We start from the raw sequence: 14,148 nt of genomic DNA, 5'->3' as shown, positions 1-14,148 counted from the left end.
TGTGTGAACCCTCAGCGTGCAAACTCACCTCCACACCCTGAACACCTCGGCGCGGTGATTCACACTTACAACTCCCCTCCCACTGATGCTTCGTGGTAAACAGACAATCACACTGAGATCACCTCTTTATATTTTAATCAAATGAAGCACAAGAATTAGTGAATTCATACAAATACAAGAAGCAAGAACACAAAGCATGAATATCGCGGCCTGCCAGGAAGCTGCAGCCTCCGCCATGGTCACGGCGAGTGATTGCCGCCTGCGGCCAGCTCATGGTGCAGGCGACCACCACCGCCACGACTTGCTACCGCTGCCGTCGTGCCTTGGCGTCTAGTAGTTAACCGACACACGGTAACCGTGCCTGTAGTTTGGCCTGTAGGACTCGCGGGAGCCTGAGTCTCGTCTTCTGAAGAACTCACGGGGGCCAGATTCATACCTTGGCCTGTGGGAGTCGTAGTAGGAGCCAGAGTCGTACCTTGGCCTGTGGGAGTCGTAGTAGGAGCCAGAGTCGTACCCTGGCCTGTGGGAGTCGTAGTAGGAGCCAGAGTCGTACCTTGGCCTGTGGGAGTTGTAGTAGGAGCCAGAGTCGTACCTTGGCCTGTAGGAGTCGTAGTGGGAGCCAGAGTCGTAGCGGGCCCCGCCCTCGTAGTTGACGTTGGCCAGGAAGCCAGAGTAGCCGCCCACCTCGTGCGTCACCTTCTGCTTGCGGCCGTCACGTTTTTTTCTCGTGACCGAAGTCGTTCCCGTAGTAGTCGTTGAAGTGATAACGAAAGTCGTACTTGGCTTCACCAGACTCAAATGACCCGTAGGAGTCCTGCAAAGAAGCAGAGTGTGCCATCAGTGTGTGGTCGTGGTCCTCGGCGGTGGTTGTCACATTGAATATCATTTCGGAACATGAGCTTCGTTTGAACTCCACGGCTGTGCCAGGAAGTCCCTGGGGATCTGATGCTCCTGTAGGAGTGTGAGCCGTGCGAGACAAACTCAGGGTCAGTGTCCCTTGCCACCACGCATCACACAGTGGCGGAGGCGTATCGCGTCACCTACCTCGTGACTGTGAGGGTGTCTGTCGGCGGCGGCAGCTGCCATCAGAGCCAGGAGAAGGAGCACCTGTGTAGGAAAGGAGGTATGGTGAAGTGGCAGTAATGAATGGCGCCCCAGGAGGGCTCTCGAGGCGGCCAGATACACTTATAAGAAATCTTTAACAAGTCCAGAGGAGTGTAGGACTGTACCGGTGCGGCGGTCACCATGGCGGCCATTGTGCAGTGATGGCGATGGTGGTGGAGGTTGTGACGAACATTGGGAGTTCACCATTTATATATACTTCCCCGTCCTCAGCTGTGAAGAGGGAAGTGGTCCACCTTTCAGTCCTCGGTGTCCTTTGGCGGGACATTTTCATGCATGAAAAAGAATACGGCAGAGAAAGCGTCATCCCCACTAACGGGATCCTGAATGTGTTTCGCTGACCGAAGAGTGATTGTCTTTTCGATGACGAGCGACTGCTGGTAATTGACTTACTGCTTTATTCATACGGAAAAAGATTACCTCGATTTTTCTTTGACATTTAATAATTTAGAAAGATTTGCAAAGTATCTGTTCAATGAAGGAGCTTTAGTGAGTTTATTTAATGCTCGCCAACGACAAAGATGATGATGTTATGATGTTATCGTGGCTCACACTGGACGGCGCCGGAACACTTCAGTCTGTGTACGCTCAGACACAATTGTAATTCATAAGGTTTCAATAGATTTAACCCCAATAATGTGAAATCAATTGATATTCTTAACACAAGCTAAATATGAATAGCAGAATAATTTTTCTACAAAAATATGGAAAACACAATTGATTACAAGATAAACTTTTAATGGCTTCAACCTTGATAAAGTTACATTTGAAAAAGAGATGCAAAGGAATTGGTTCTCAAATAGAATGGTGAATGAATGGAATAAACTCAGTAATCATGTTTTTAGTGCTGAGTCATAAGAGAATTTCAAAAGAAGATTAGACACATTTTTGGATGAGAATGACAGGTGGAAATAAGTAGGTATATTATATACAGGGACTGTCACGTGCAGGCCTGATGTCTTCTTACAGCCTCCCTTATTACTTTTTTTATGTTTTCATGTTAAATACAGTCACATCACAGTTATTGCACATGACGCAATGCCGTGCCCCACCATGATGAACCACTGCACGAGGCAGCGCCAGGAACCACTGAACCACTGAAGCATAACACATTCTGGACATGTATGAAGTTAAATACAGCGTAGTAAAAGCAAGGCAATATTCGCCATTCAAAGGAATTAAGTGTTCAACAATCATTTGTAGCAAAATGCAACCAGCATTGGTAAATCTTACCAGTGATAAAAGTTCAGACATGATCTACACACATTACAACAACAACAGGGCATCTTCTATAAAGCGGAGACCTGAAACCACCAACAACCCGCTCTTGCCGCCTGACACGAGCCACGGTAACGCTTGTCTCACACAGCCGGGCAGCGGCCAGCCGACTAAACATGTCACTCCAGCGAAACACCACACATGTCAAATAGTCAAGCTCCCGAGGCAACTGAACGTCAGTCTCGTATGTGTTGTATGACTGTTCGTTAAAGTAAAATTGGACATAAGTAATAGCGGCGCGTGGCCACAGCGCTCATCTCCGTCACATTCGATTTTTGAGCATGCGGTGGATGAGATAACGGTGTGTCGTCCTGGTCGTCCTTCACAGTAAGGCAGGACACCATTTATGATTGTATTCTTAACTTTTCACGCCTCTATAACCTGGCAGGCCTTGGAGTATCTAAAGTAGCTCAGTGTGACGCAGTGTGACGCTTAGTGAATGTATTATGGAATGTTTTATGGAACAGTGTGAAATAGTGTGTGTGTGTGTGTGTGTGTGTGTGTGTGTGTGTGTGTGTGTGTGTGTGTGTGTGTGTGTGTGCTTGGTTGACATGCGAATCCCAGTGTCCCGCCACATGGAGCACCTGAACACTGAACACACCAGCACGCAGCCAACACCCGTCTGTGTGCATTTCTCTTTGAAGAATACAACAACATTGTTATAGTGACTTTATTTATTCTATACTCTAGTCATGTCGATAACAGAACACATTAATACAGGAAACAAGAAAACAAGATGTGAAAGAGGTCACGACCTGGTGGGAAGCTGCAGCCTCCGCCAGAGTGACTGCTACCTTTGGTAAACTCATGCTCCAGGCGACGACCAGGACGACCTGTGTTGTTTGGAGCTGTGCCATGACGTCTAATGCTCGTCTCAGCCGCTGTAGCCGTACCTGTAGCTTGGCCTGTAATACTCGTGGGACTCAGAGTCGTACCTTGGCCTGTAACGTTCCTGAGAGCCTGAGTCGTAGGTCGGCCTGTAGTGTTCAGAAGACTCGTAGGAGCCAGAGTCGTAGTGAGCCTCGCCCTCGTAGCTGACGTCGGCCACGAAACCAGAGTAGCCGTCCACCACATACTTCACCGTCTGGTAGCGGCCGTCGGGCAGCTGGTTGTAGTAGGTGCCCTCGGTATAGTCGCCATTGCGCCGCTCCCTATGACCGAAGTCGTTGCCGTAGTAGTCTTTGACCACGTACCTAAAGTTGTAATTCGGTTCTTCAGACTCGTACGACTCGTAGGAATCATAGGACCTGTAGGGAATCTGCAAGGGAAAAAGGTGTGTGATTAGCGAGTGGTCGTGGTCGTGGCGGTCGTCATCTCCGCAATGTTGATTCACAGATAGAAACCCGAGACTCCCTGCAGCCACAGCCAAGCCAGGGAGCTTCTAGACTGAGAGCCAGAAGCTGTTGTAGCAATGTTAGTGGTGCGGAAGTCTCGAGGTAAGCGTCCTTCGTCATATAGCCCAGTACGTACCTCGTACGTACTGGCGGCGGAGGCGGCTGCTACCAGAGCCAGGAGAAGGAGCACCTGTGTGAGGGAGGAGGACTGGTGAGGCAGTGGCAGGAGGAGGCAAGAGTAAGGAGTGTTCCACCAGGATAACTCTCGGCACCAGTATAGGCAACTTGGTAAACAAGTGCAGGGGAGGAGTGCAGACCCTCGTGGTGTGGCGTGCGGTGCTCACCTTGGCGGCCATTGAGCTGTGAGAGTGGTGGAGGAAGTTGTGGTGAGCCTGCTGAGACAACCGGTATATATATATATACCTACTTCCGTTTCGGAATTCAAGGGGATGTCGCTCCCCTCCCCCGCAGAGATGACTTTAACACCTCTCCTATTACTTCTCGGTGATAAGAACCAGATCGAGGATAGAAAGTATCCTCAACCGGTGCGGGGCGTGTCAACTCGATAAGAGGGTGGATGTGGTCGCTCCGAAGTATGTCACGGATTTAATGTCATGTTGTTTTGTGTATTTTTAACATTTAGGATTTTCTCATCATTCAGAAATATAATGAGCGTTCCTTGTCAATCTGAAGTCGTTGAGGGTACTGATCATTGGAAATTCAACTATTTTCATTATTTCTTAGCTTACATTCAATGGCTGCTCTTCACAATATTTCAGTACCTTGTAGCGTCATTTCATATTGAGAAGGTACTCCATATCTTTGTGTACCATCACGCCAGACGGTTTACTTTCGTTTTCACTGAATTACACTAAAGATCCTCTCAACATTTTTGACCTGCCAAAGAACCTCATCATAACAGGTATGTAAAACTTTGCATTCATTCGTAATATCGCACACCCCAACGTACTCTTCACTTTTCCTTCGCAACACTACACGATCACTGGACACACACATGCACATTCACGCCACCGCTTACACTAGATTTTTCCCAGCACTCTTCTGTACGCAACAAGTAAAAATATCGAGAGAAGGTTCCTCAGCCATACACCCTCGTTTTTTTGTGGTCGCATCTTAAGTGCCGCAGGAGAATAGACGATATTATGCATTCTAAACCGCTTTTGTCTGGGTTTTCTGTCAGGTTACCCACTCAGAAAAGTTAGCCCTTAGTGAACACACACACACACACACACACACACACACACACACACACACACACACACACACACACACACACACACACAGAGAGAGAGAGAGAGACACGATGACTCCTCTCACCTCGTTTTTGCTTTCTGACCGGCACCACGGCAGCACACAGGAAGCATGGAGAAAGAAGCTACACAGGTTCCCCCAAAACGCCCCCACCTCTGCCTCAGTTACCACTTTTTGTTGTCCTTCAGTAAGTGTGTAAGTATGTAACCCGTTCTCCTCCACTTCCTCTTCCCCTTCCGTACGTCTTGCCCACCAGCCCCCCTTCCCTCTTCTCTCCCCATCCATTTTTCTGTTCTCCATGACATCAGTCTGGATATAATGATAATAGCAGTTTAGGAGGTGTTTTATACTTCCCAGCATCCCGTATACTGAAAGACTGAACTACGTTGTTCATTGGAGGAAAATAACACGGACGAGAGAGAGAGAGAGAGAGAGAGAGAGAGAGAGAGAGAGAGAGAGAGAGAGAGAGAGAGAGAGAGAGGGTGGAATGGCGGCGAAAGGGAGAAAGAGAGAGAGAGAAAGAGAGAGAGAGAGAGAGAGAGAGAGAGAGAGAGAGAGAGAGAGAGAGAGAGAGAAAGGGTGGAATGGCGGCGAAAGGGAGAAAGAGAGAGAGAGAGAGAGAGAGAGAGAGAGAGAGAGAGAGAGAGAGAGAGAGAGAGAGAGAGAGAGAGCAGTCAGCCTGTGTCGGGGGAGGGGTGGGTGGCACGCTGGGCTCCTGGTGCCCCTGTCACGCGTCTCGCTCCTCGGTGACACACATTTCCCATGGTTGAAAGTGTCCGGGAGTGAACTTTTCGCCATCACAGTGTAAACAGCACACACCAACACACACCAACACACACACACCTACCATTCCTGCAGTGAAGACAACAAGGGGAGAAAATGAACAGTAATTACACAGGATTATTTGATTAAATTCTTATATTTATTATAAAAAATATAAAGGATATGTATGATACTTGAGCGAGAGAGGGCTATCATGACATCAGCAGCATGAGATGAAGCACATGAGATTTTTGATGAGACACTACAACAATAATGCCGTGCCCGGCTCAACCAGGCCGGCGGAGGAGCCCTATGAATATGTTCCGTAATTATACACAGGCATGTACTTTATTTCGGGTTTATAACTTGCGATGAAAGGCGACCCGTGTTTGTGGGAACTCTTCTCCTCAGAGCTGTGGTAAAACTCGCTGGAGTGACCCGAATATTTGTAGTTGTTGGTGGGTCTGAAGCCGTACAGTGGCAAGTAGAAGGAGGTGGACTCGCCCGACTCACGAGACCCGAGCTTGTATTTTGTCTTTGTCTCCTTTTTCTTTTCAGAGTGGTGTTCATGAGAGCTGGACTCGTAAGAACCTGACTCGGACTCCTTTGACTCTTTAGATTTGGACTCCTTTGATTCTTTAGATTTGGACTCCTTTGACTCCTTAGATTTGGACTCCTTTGACTCCTTAGATTTGGACTCCTTTGACTCTTTAGATTTGGACTCCTTTGACTCTTTAGATTTGGACTCCTTTGATTCTTTAGATTTGGACTCCTTTGACTCTTTAGACTCAGATTCCTTTGACTCTTTAGATTTGGACTCCTTTGATTCATCTGACTCTTTAGACTCTTTAGATTTAGACTCTTTAGATTTGGACTCATCAGATTCATGAGAACCGGATTTGGACTCATCTGACTCTTCAGAACCGGATTTGGACTTATGTGACTTGTAAGAACTTGACTTGTGCTCTTTGGACTCTTTGGATTTGGACTCCTTTGAACTGGAATCGGACTCTTCTGATTCGCTGGACTCTTTCCAGAAGTCATATGAGCTGTAGGCGCCGGAGCCAAATAGGTAGTCACAGGGCTCCTCCTCGTCGTGGCTGTGTGTCGAGTGGTCCTGGGCGTGGTGCTTTTGCTGCTGCTGGTGCTGCTGCTGCTGGTGCTCCTGCTGGTGCTGCTGCTGGTGGTGCTGCTGCTGCTGGTACTCCTGCTGGTGCTGCTGCTGGGGGTGGTGCTGCTGCTGGTACTCCTGCTGGTGCTGCTGCTGCTGGTGCTCCTGCTGGTGCTGCTGCTGGGGGTGGTGCTGCTGCTGGTGCTCCTGCGAGTGCTGCTGCTTGTGGTGCTGCTGCTGGTGCTCCTGATGGTGCGGCTGCTGGTGCTCCTGATGGTGCGGCTGCTGGTACTGCTTCTGGTGTTGGTGCTCCTGATGGTGCGGCTGCTGGTACTGCTTCTGCTGTTGGTGCTCCTGTTGGTGGTGCTCCTCCTGCTGGTGCTGGTACTGGTGCTGGTGTTGCTTCTGGTGCTGGCGCTGGTGCTTGTGCTGCTGCTGGTGCTGGCGCTGGCGCTGGTGCTGCTGCTGGTACTGTTGCTGGTACTGGTGCTGGTGCTGGTGCTCTTCGCTGTCAGCAGTCTCATGCTTGAAGTCATCTGCGCCGGCGATGTAGCTATCCGCAACCTGCACCTGAGCAGTACCTTTTCCCTTGAACACTCTGGTAGGGACACCGTAACCTTGTCTTGGAGGAGTCGTTTCTCTCTTGAAGTACTGGGTCGGTCCGTAATTGTACTCGTACTTGACTTCGCGTGGCTTGTATGGGTTGTAGGCCACTCTGGAGTAAGGGTTGTACGAATCCTGGAAGTAAGAAAGGAGTTTATCAGCGCCGTATCATATGTTTTTGATGTCTGACACTCGTCTGCCCAAATAACAAGTAATCAACGAAGCTCCATTGTGCCCTTGAGTAAGAAAGGCTACATGCGGAGTAGGAGAAAGCGTTCTTCCTCATCCCTTCCAGTCATGACACTCATGGTAGTCTCCCTGTGGGTGAAAGGAGGATGGGCTGGTACGCACCTGCTGGCCGTACTGCTGTGGCATGGCGGCGGCAGCTGCCGCCACAGCCAGGAGGGACACCACCTGTTTGGGGGAGAGGAGAAGGATCAGTGAGGCAGGAAGGGAGAGTAGAGAGGCCCAAAACACAATTATTGGAGAGAGTATTAGCAGCGTGGCAACAAGTGCCGGAGGCATCGAAAGTGTGGGTGGACACAGCTGCTCCTCACCTTGATGTTCATCGAGCGGTGGCAGCAAAGAGTGTGCGATCACCTTGCACCACTGCTATATATACTTTCAGATGCTTCGAATCACTCCGTAACCTTTGCCTCACTAGGAGGTGAGTGGAACACGCTCGATTTGAGGAAAAGCTGCTGTAAAATCTGCACTATCATAAATAGACAGTTTTTATGAGATTGATCCGAGCAGAGATGGCAAGTCACGCCTATAATTTCGCCTCCTGACATTTCTTAAAGCAATCTAAAAAACTAGTCTTTTTTTTTGCTCCTTGATATGCATTCACTAATCGTTTATGGAGCAACGAAATAAATAGATAATATATATATATATATATATATATATATATATATATATATATATATATATATATATATATATATATATATATATATATATATATATATATATATATATATATGCTTACAAAATTATGGAATTGTTAATTTTTACTCTACTTTTTTTTTTTTTTTTTATTTATTTACTTTTCTAATGTTGCGACTTACCAGGCCCAGAGTGAGGGCTGGGCACATCAAACATTTTTTTTAAGTATTCTGAACTGTTTCATAGGATGCCGACAGAAACAAGAAACTTCTTCCTGGATGCCGTTAACGCCTAAATAATGGTGTGAGGGATGACATCGTTAGTGTTAGCATGGTGAATTATTCCTAAGCTGCTGCCAAACACCTGTACTTCCCGTCGTGGGAAGTACAATGCGCTGAGTTGGACGTGATTGCAACGGTAAATCCTGGAGCATTAAATTAATCATATTGAGTGACTACTGTCCACACACTCATAAGCTTTCATTGTCGTCTGGACCTCTCGTGGCAACAGTCTTGCCGCTGCTCACTGCACACTCATCTTGAAGAGGCTGCCTTGCCTGGCGCAGTGACGCTTGTCCGTCCAAATGTAGAAGAAACGACGTTAGCGATGATGATGTTGATGATGATGATGATGATTATTATTATTATTATTATTATTATTATTATTATTATTTTTATTATTATTATTATTATTATTATTATTATTATTATTGTTGTTGTTGTTGTTGTTGTTGTTGTTGTTGTTGTTGTTGTTGTTGTTTTGGTTGTTCTTGTTGTTGATATTACTATCGTTATTATTATTATTATTATTATTAGTAGTAGTAGTAGTAGTAGTAGTAGTAGTAGTAGTGTAGTAGTAGTAGTAGCAGTAGTAGTAGTAGTAGTAGTAGTAGTAGTAGTAGTAGTAGTAGTAGTAGTAGTAGTATGGTGATGATGACGGTGATGGTGATGACAGTGATTGTGTTGGTACTGGTGGTGGCGGTGGTGGTTCTCGTAGAGTGTGATGGTAGTTACAGAAAACAATGTTAACACTGATTCACTCCCGATGATATCATTAAAACACTTTCGTCATGGCATGCCTGTTTGCCTCCTATTGTTGCTAATGGATATCATTATCCACCTGGAGTGTGCCTGTGGGCGTGCAGGCCACTATTCATGATGCCATTATCTTGTCACGCCGTTGTAACTTGGCAGGTCTTGAGTACATGAGGGTCAGGCTGTGTGACGCTGAGTAAACATTCCAACAAAGAGACGCCTTGCCTCCCCGCTGCACAATACCCCCCACACTCCCACACCTCGTCAACACCCCACCTGTGTTGTATTTCTCCGTAATGAAAACAACCATATAGCTGTACTAGTATTTATTCTATTAAGAAATCATTTCGATCACAGAAAACACTGGCACAACAGAAAGAAAGAAATAACAGACGTGGAAGAGAGCACAGCCGGCGGGACGCTACAGCCTCTTTCAGGGCACGGCAAGTGACTGCTACCTTTGGTAAACTCATGCTCCAGGCGACGACCTGTGTTGTTTGGAGCTGTGCCATGACGTCTAATGCTCGTCTCAGCCGCTGTAGACGTACCTGTAGCTTGGCCTGTAATACTCGTGGGACTCAGAGTCGTACCTTGGCCTGTAACGTTCCTGAGAGCCTGAGTGGTAGGTCGGCCTGTAGTGTTCAGAAGACTCGTAGGAGCCAGAGTCGTAGTGAGCCTCGCCCTCGTAGCTGACGTCGGCCACGAAACCAGAGTAGCCGTCCACCACATACTTCACCGTCTGGTAGCGGCCGTCGGGCAGCTGGTTGTAGTCACCAGCGCGCTGCTCCCTCTGACCGAAGTCGTTGCCGTAGTAGTCTTTGACCACGTACCTGAAGTCGTAATTCGGTTCTTCAGACTCGTACGACTCGTAGGAATCGTAGGATCCTGCAAGGAAGGATGGTGTGTGATTGGCAAGTGGTTTTGGTCGTGGCAGTGGTCGTAATCTCAGCAATTCTGAGTCACAGAGTGGAACCCGAGACTCTTCCGGCAGCCACAGCCAAGCCTGGGAGTCGCCTGGAGCCAGATGTTTGTGTACGAGAGTGGGCGGTACGATGGAGTCGGGGGTAAGCGTCCTTCGTCACCACTGAACACACAGACGTTGTGCTTTACCAGGCACCGGAGACGTAACGCAGCACGTACCTCGTAACCTACACCCACAAACTCACCCATACCCACATCCACACGCGCATGCACGCACGCACGCACGCACGCACGCACGCACGCACGCACGTACGCACGCACCCACGCACACACACACACACACACACACACACACACACACACACACACACACACACACACACACACACACACACACACACACACACACACCTCACTGGGTTTTTGCCCCTTGACCGACAGTGGAACACGATACAGGAAGCGTCAGGAAAGAGGCATTGCAGGTTTTTCCAAACCGTCACAACCAACTTGTGCCCCAGTTACCACTTTTTGTCATCCAATAATGAGTGTTTAATTCTTTCTCCTTCATTTCCTACCCCTTCTCCGCCTATCCCACCAGTCCGCTGCTCCCCATCAACCAGTCTTTACTGAATAATTGAGTACTTCACTGAATACATTAGAGTTATTGTTTATCTTTTTTTCTTTTCTTTTTTTTTTACCATTAGCGGCGTTGTATTATCCCCCAACCCACCTTATTGACACCTGTCTGCATGGAGTCTTTAGATTAGTAATTAAATCATGCCGACAACCTACAGAGAGAGAGAGAGAGAGAGAGAGAGAGAGAGAGAGAGAGAGAGAGAGAGAGAGAGAGAGAGAGAGAGAGAGAGAGAGAGAGAACTAGAGAGAGAGAGAGAACTAGAGAGAGAGAGAGAGAGAACTAGAGAGAGAGAGGACTAGAAAGAGAGAGAGAACTAGAGAGAGAGAGAGAGAGAGAGAGAGAGAGAGAGAGAGAGAGAGAGAGAGAGAGAGAGAGAGGAGAGAGAGAGAGAGAGAACCGGTTTCACAATCTCCAGGGTTGGGTGAGGCTGGGTGACACTTGCTGGGCATCCACGTGTTTCCTTTCCACACTTCCTGCTTCCTGCCTGGTGATGTGGTGTCTCGCAGCGGATGCCTCACTTGACCGGAAGTTCTGCCTCTGATTAATGTTTGTTGCTGGACACTGAAGGTGGAGGGCAACGGCAGCGGCTCTTAGCACTCAACACGCAAAGCCACACCAATTCATGCTGACTGAACACCTCATGGTTTGTAATAATCTTATTGTTAAGATATAAATGTTAAGTAAATATATATTAAAGACTAGATATTATGACATCAATAAGTGTCCAGGGTTTTTGTTAAGAATAAGAAAAAAGCTGCTTTGTGGCACTTTCACTTTCATCATAATTCATTAGTGGTGTACGTTTATCAGCTCCTAGAACCAGTAGTACAAGTAAATAAGACAGGAAAAGGGCACTAAAAACTCCACTCTCTTTACATTTTATATTATCTTTTTTTCTATTTAGTATAAAAAATAACAATACAATACGGGATATGTGTAAAGCTTGAGTGCGAGAGAACCCGCAAGGGCGGAACACTGGGAGTCCTCGGTAGCGTGAGTGGCTGCACTAGGAAGCTGAGATCAAGCAGGCGCAGAACGTTTAGGAGTAAGTTCCGTAGTTGTAGATTGGATGATACTTTATTTCGGGCTTGTAACTTGCAAGGAAGGGCGCCCCGTGCTTATGGGAACTCTTCTTCTCCGAACTGTGGTAATACTCATTGGAGTTTTTCGAGTTTTTGTAATTGTTGGTTGGATTGAAGCCATAGAGCGGCATGAAGAAGGACGTGGACTCGCCCGACTCACGATCCCCAAGCTTGTATGAAGTCTTGACCTTCTTTTTAGATTCAGAGTGGTGTTCATGAGAGCTGGACGAGTATTCACCTGACTCCTTGGACTCCTTCGATTCCTTTGACTCTTTAGATTTCTTCGATTCCTTTGACTCTTTGGACTCCTTTGATTTCTTTGATTCTTTGGACTCCTTCGATTCCTTTGACTCTTTGGACTCCTTTGATTCCTTTGATTCTTTGGACTCCTTTGATTCCTTCGATTCCTTTGATTCTTTAGACTCCTTCGATTCCTTTGACTCCTTAGACTCCTTCGATTCCTTTGATTCTTTGGACTCCTTCGATTCCTTTGACTCCTTCGATTCCTTTGATTCTTTAGACTCCTTCGATTCCTTCGATTCCTTAGACTCTTTCGACTCCTTCGATTCCTTTGATTCTTTAGATTCCTTTGACTCTTTAGATTCCTTCGATTCCTTTGATTCTTTAGACTCCTTTGATTCCTTTGACTCCTTAGACTCCTTCGATTCCTTTGATTCTTTAGACTCCTTTGATTCCTTTGACTCCTTAGACTCCTTCGATTCCTTTGATTCTTTAGACTCCTTTGATTCCTTTGATTCCTTAGACTCCTTCGATTCCTTTGATTCTTTAGACTCCTTCGATTCCTTCGATTCCTTTGATTCTTTAGATTCCTTTGATTCTTTAGATTCCTTTGATTCCTTTGATTCTTTAGATTCCTTCGATTCCTTTGATTCTTTAGATTCCTTAGACTCTTTAGACTCCTTTGATTCCTTCGATTCCTTTGATTCTTTAGATTCCTTTGATTCCTTCGATTCCTTTGATTCTTTGGATTCCTTTGATTCCTTTGACTCTTTAGATTTTTTTGATTCTTTAGATTCCTTTGATTCCTTTGATTTCTTGGATTCCTTTGATTCCTTCGATTCCTTCGATTCATGAGAACTGGACTTGGATTCCTTGGACTCATCGGAACCGGATTCGGACTCTTCTGATTCCTTCGAGTCTTTCCAGAAATCGTATATGTGATGTAGATCCGATTTGAAGAGATAATCACACGGTTCCTTACAGCCTGTCTTGTGCCTCATGGCCTCCTCCAGGGAGTAGCTGCTTTGGAAGGCAGGCTCGTGCTTGATGTCCTCTGTCCCGGCCCTGATGGCTTCCTCAACGTGCCCCTGGATGTTGCTCCTTTCCTCATCATGACGGCCTCTCTTGTAGTAGTCACTAACTCCGTGCTCGTACTCGTGCTTGAATTCCGGTGACTTGAAAGGGCTGTATAACTCTTTGGAGTAAGAGTCGTAGCGGTCCTGGAAATAAGAGAAAACAAAAAGTGTATTATCAGCATCCAAAGTGGCGTGTCCCTCCCCATCCCTTCCTGTCATGGCACTCGTGGTCGCCTTCATGTGGGTGATAGAGGATGGTCTGGTACGCACCTTTAGGCCGTAGTGCTGCGGCCTGGCGGCGGCGGCTGCCACCACTGCCAGAAGCGACAGCACCTGTGTGGTCAAAGAGAAGAATCAGTGAGACAGGAGATGAGAATAGAGAGGCCTCAAACACTCTTGCCGGAGAGAGTAGAGAGATCTCTAACACTTTTACCGAAGAGAAAGTAAGAGCCCCACTGGTACTGGAGAGAGCAAGGATCTCCAAACACTCGTATTGGCAGCGCAGTAACAAGTGCCTGAGGCAGGAGATTGTGGGTGGACGCTTTCCGCTCCTCACCTTGATGTTCATTGCGCGGTGGCTGCAGAAGTTGTTTGTACGATCGCTCTGGACCACTGCTATTTATACGTGCTGGTTTCTGCCTCCCAGAATGCATCAAATTTACCTCAGCACAAACTGACCTTTGCGTCTCTAAGAGGTGAGTAGAACACGATCAGTTATGGAAAATAATACTGAAATTTACCGCGTCATCCATCCATAGTTTTTGCTGCGCTGATCTGGAGAGAGCAAG

General features: G+C 47.0%; 5 protein-coding genes across 5 annotated transcripts; all 5 read right to left on the bottom strand.

The window, feature by feature from the left end:
- Positions 1 to 112: 112 nt before the first annotated feature.
- Positions 113 to 816, bottom strand: LOC135115628 (eukaryotic translation initiation factor 4B-like; the record flags this gene model as incomplete). The annotated part of the gene is made up of 1 exon (XM_064032554.1): positions 113 to 816. A coding segment is annotated over one exon (486 nt), but the record flags the coding sequence as incomplete, so codon positions are not given.
- A 2,243-nt stretch (positions 817 to 3,059) lies between these two features.
- Positions 3,060 to 4,222, bottom strand: LOC135115784 (cuticle protein 19-like). Its single transcript, XM_064032796.1, has 3 exons — positions 4,079 to 4,222; positions 3,871 to 3,924; positions 3,060 to 3,658 (listed from the first exon to the last, which is right to left on the bottom strand). The coding sequence occupies exons 1-3, from the start codon at positions 4,088 to 4,090 to the stop codon at positions 3,275 to 3,277; spliced, it is 450 nt and encodes a 149-aa protein (XP_063888866.1). The 5' UTR covers positions 4,091 to 4,222; the 3' UTR covers positions 3,060 to 3,274.
- Positions 4,223 to 5,909: 1,687 nt separating this feature from the next.
- On the bottom strand, positions 5,910 to 8,127 carry LOC135115244 (putative mediator of RNA polymerase II transcription subunit 26). Its single transcript, XM_064031789.1, has 3 exons — positions 8,040 to 8,127; positions 7,834 to 7,896; positions 5,910 to 7,617 (listed from the first exon to the last, which is right to left on the bottom strand). The coding sequence occupies exons 1-3, from the start codon at positions 8,049 to 8,051 to the stop codon at positions 6,079 to 6,081; spliced, it is 1,614 nt and encodes a 537-aa protein (XP_063887859.1). The 5' UTR covers positions 8,052 to 8,127; the 3' UTR covers positions 5,910 to 6,078.
- A 1,806-nt stretch (positions 8,128 to 9,933) lies between these two features.
- Positions 9,934 to 10,574, bottom strand: LOC135115627 (uncharacterized). The gene is made up of 2 exons (XM_064032553.1): positions 10,571 to 10,574; positions 9,934 to 10,418 (listed from the first exon to the last, which is right to left on the bottom strand). Exons 1-2 carry the CDS (start codon positions 10,572 to 10,574, stop codon positions 9,934 to 9,936), a joined length of 489 nt encoding a protein of 162 aa, XP_063888623.1.
- Positions 10,575 to 11,829: 1,255 nt separating this feature from the next.
- Positions 11,830 to 13,993, bottom strand: LOC135115679 (GATA zinc finger domain-containing protein 14-like). Its single transcript, XM_064032599.1, has 3 exons — positions 13,917 to 13,993; positions 13,631 to 13,693; positions 11,830 to 13,504 (listed from the first exon to the last, which is right to left on the bottom strand). The coding sequence occupies exons 1-3, from the start codon at positions 13,926 to 13,928 to the stop codon at positions 12,002 to 12,004; spliced, it is 1,578 nt and encodes a 525-aa protein (XP_063888669.1). The 5' UTR covers positions 13,929 to 13,993; the 3' UTR covers positions 11,830 to 12,001.
- Positions 13,994 to 14,148: the final 155 nt, after the last annotated feature.

This window comes from Scylla paramamosain, chromosome 29 (assembly GCF_035594125.1).
Source record: "Scylla paramamosain isolate STU-SP2022 chromosome 29, ASM3559412v1, whole genome shotgun sequence".
NCBI lineage: Eukaryota > Metazoa > Arthropoda > Malacostraca > Decapoda > Portunidae > Scylla > Scylla paramamosain.
The sequence above is the reverse complement of the archived record's forward strand: the minus strand, read 5'-3'. Positions and strand labels throughout refer to the sequence as shown.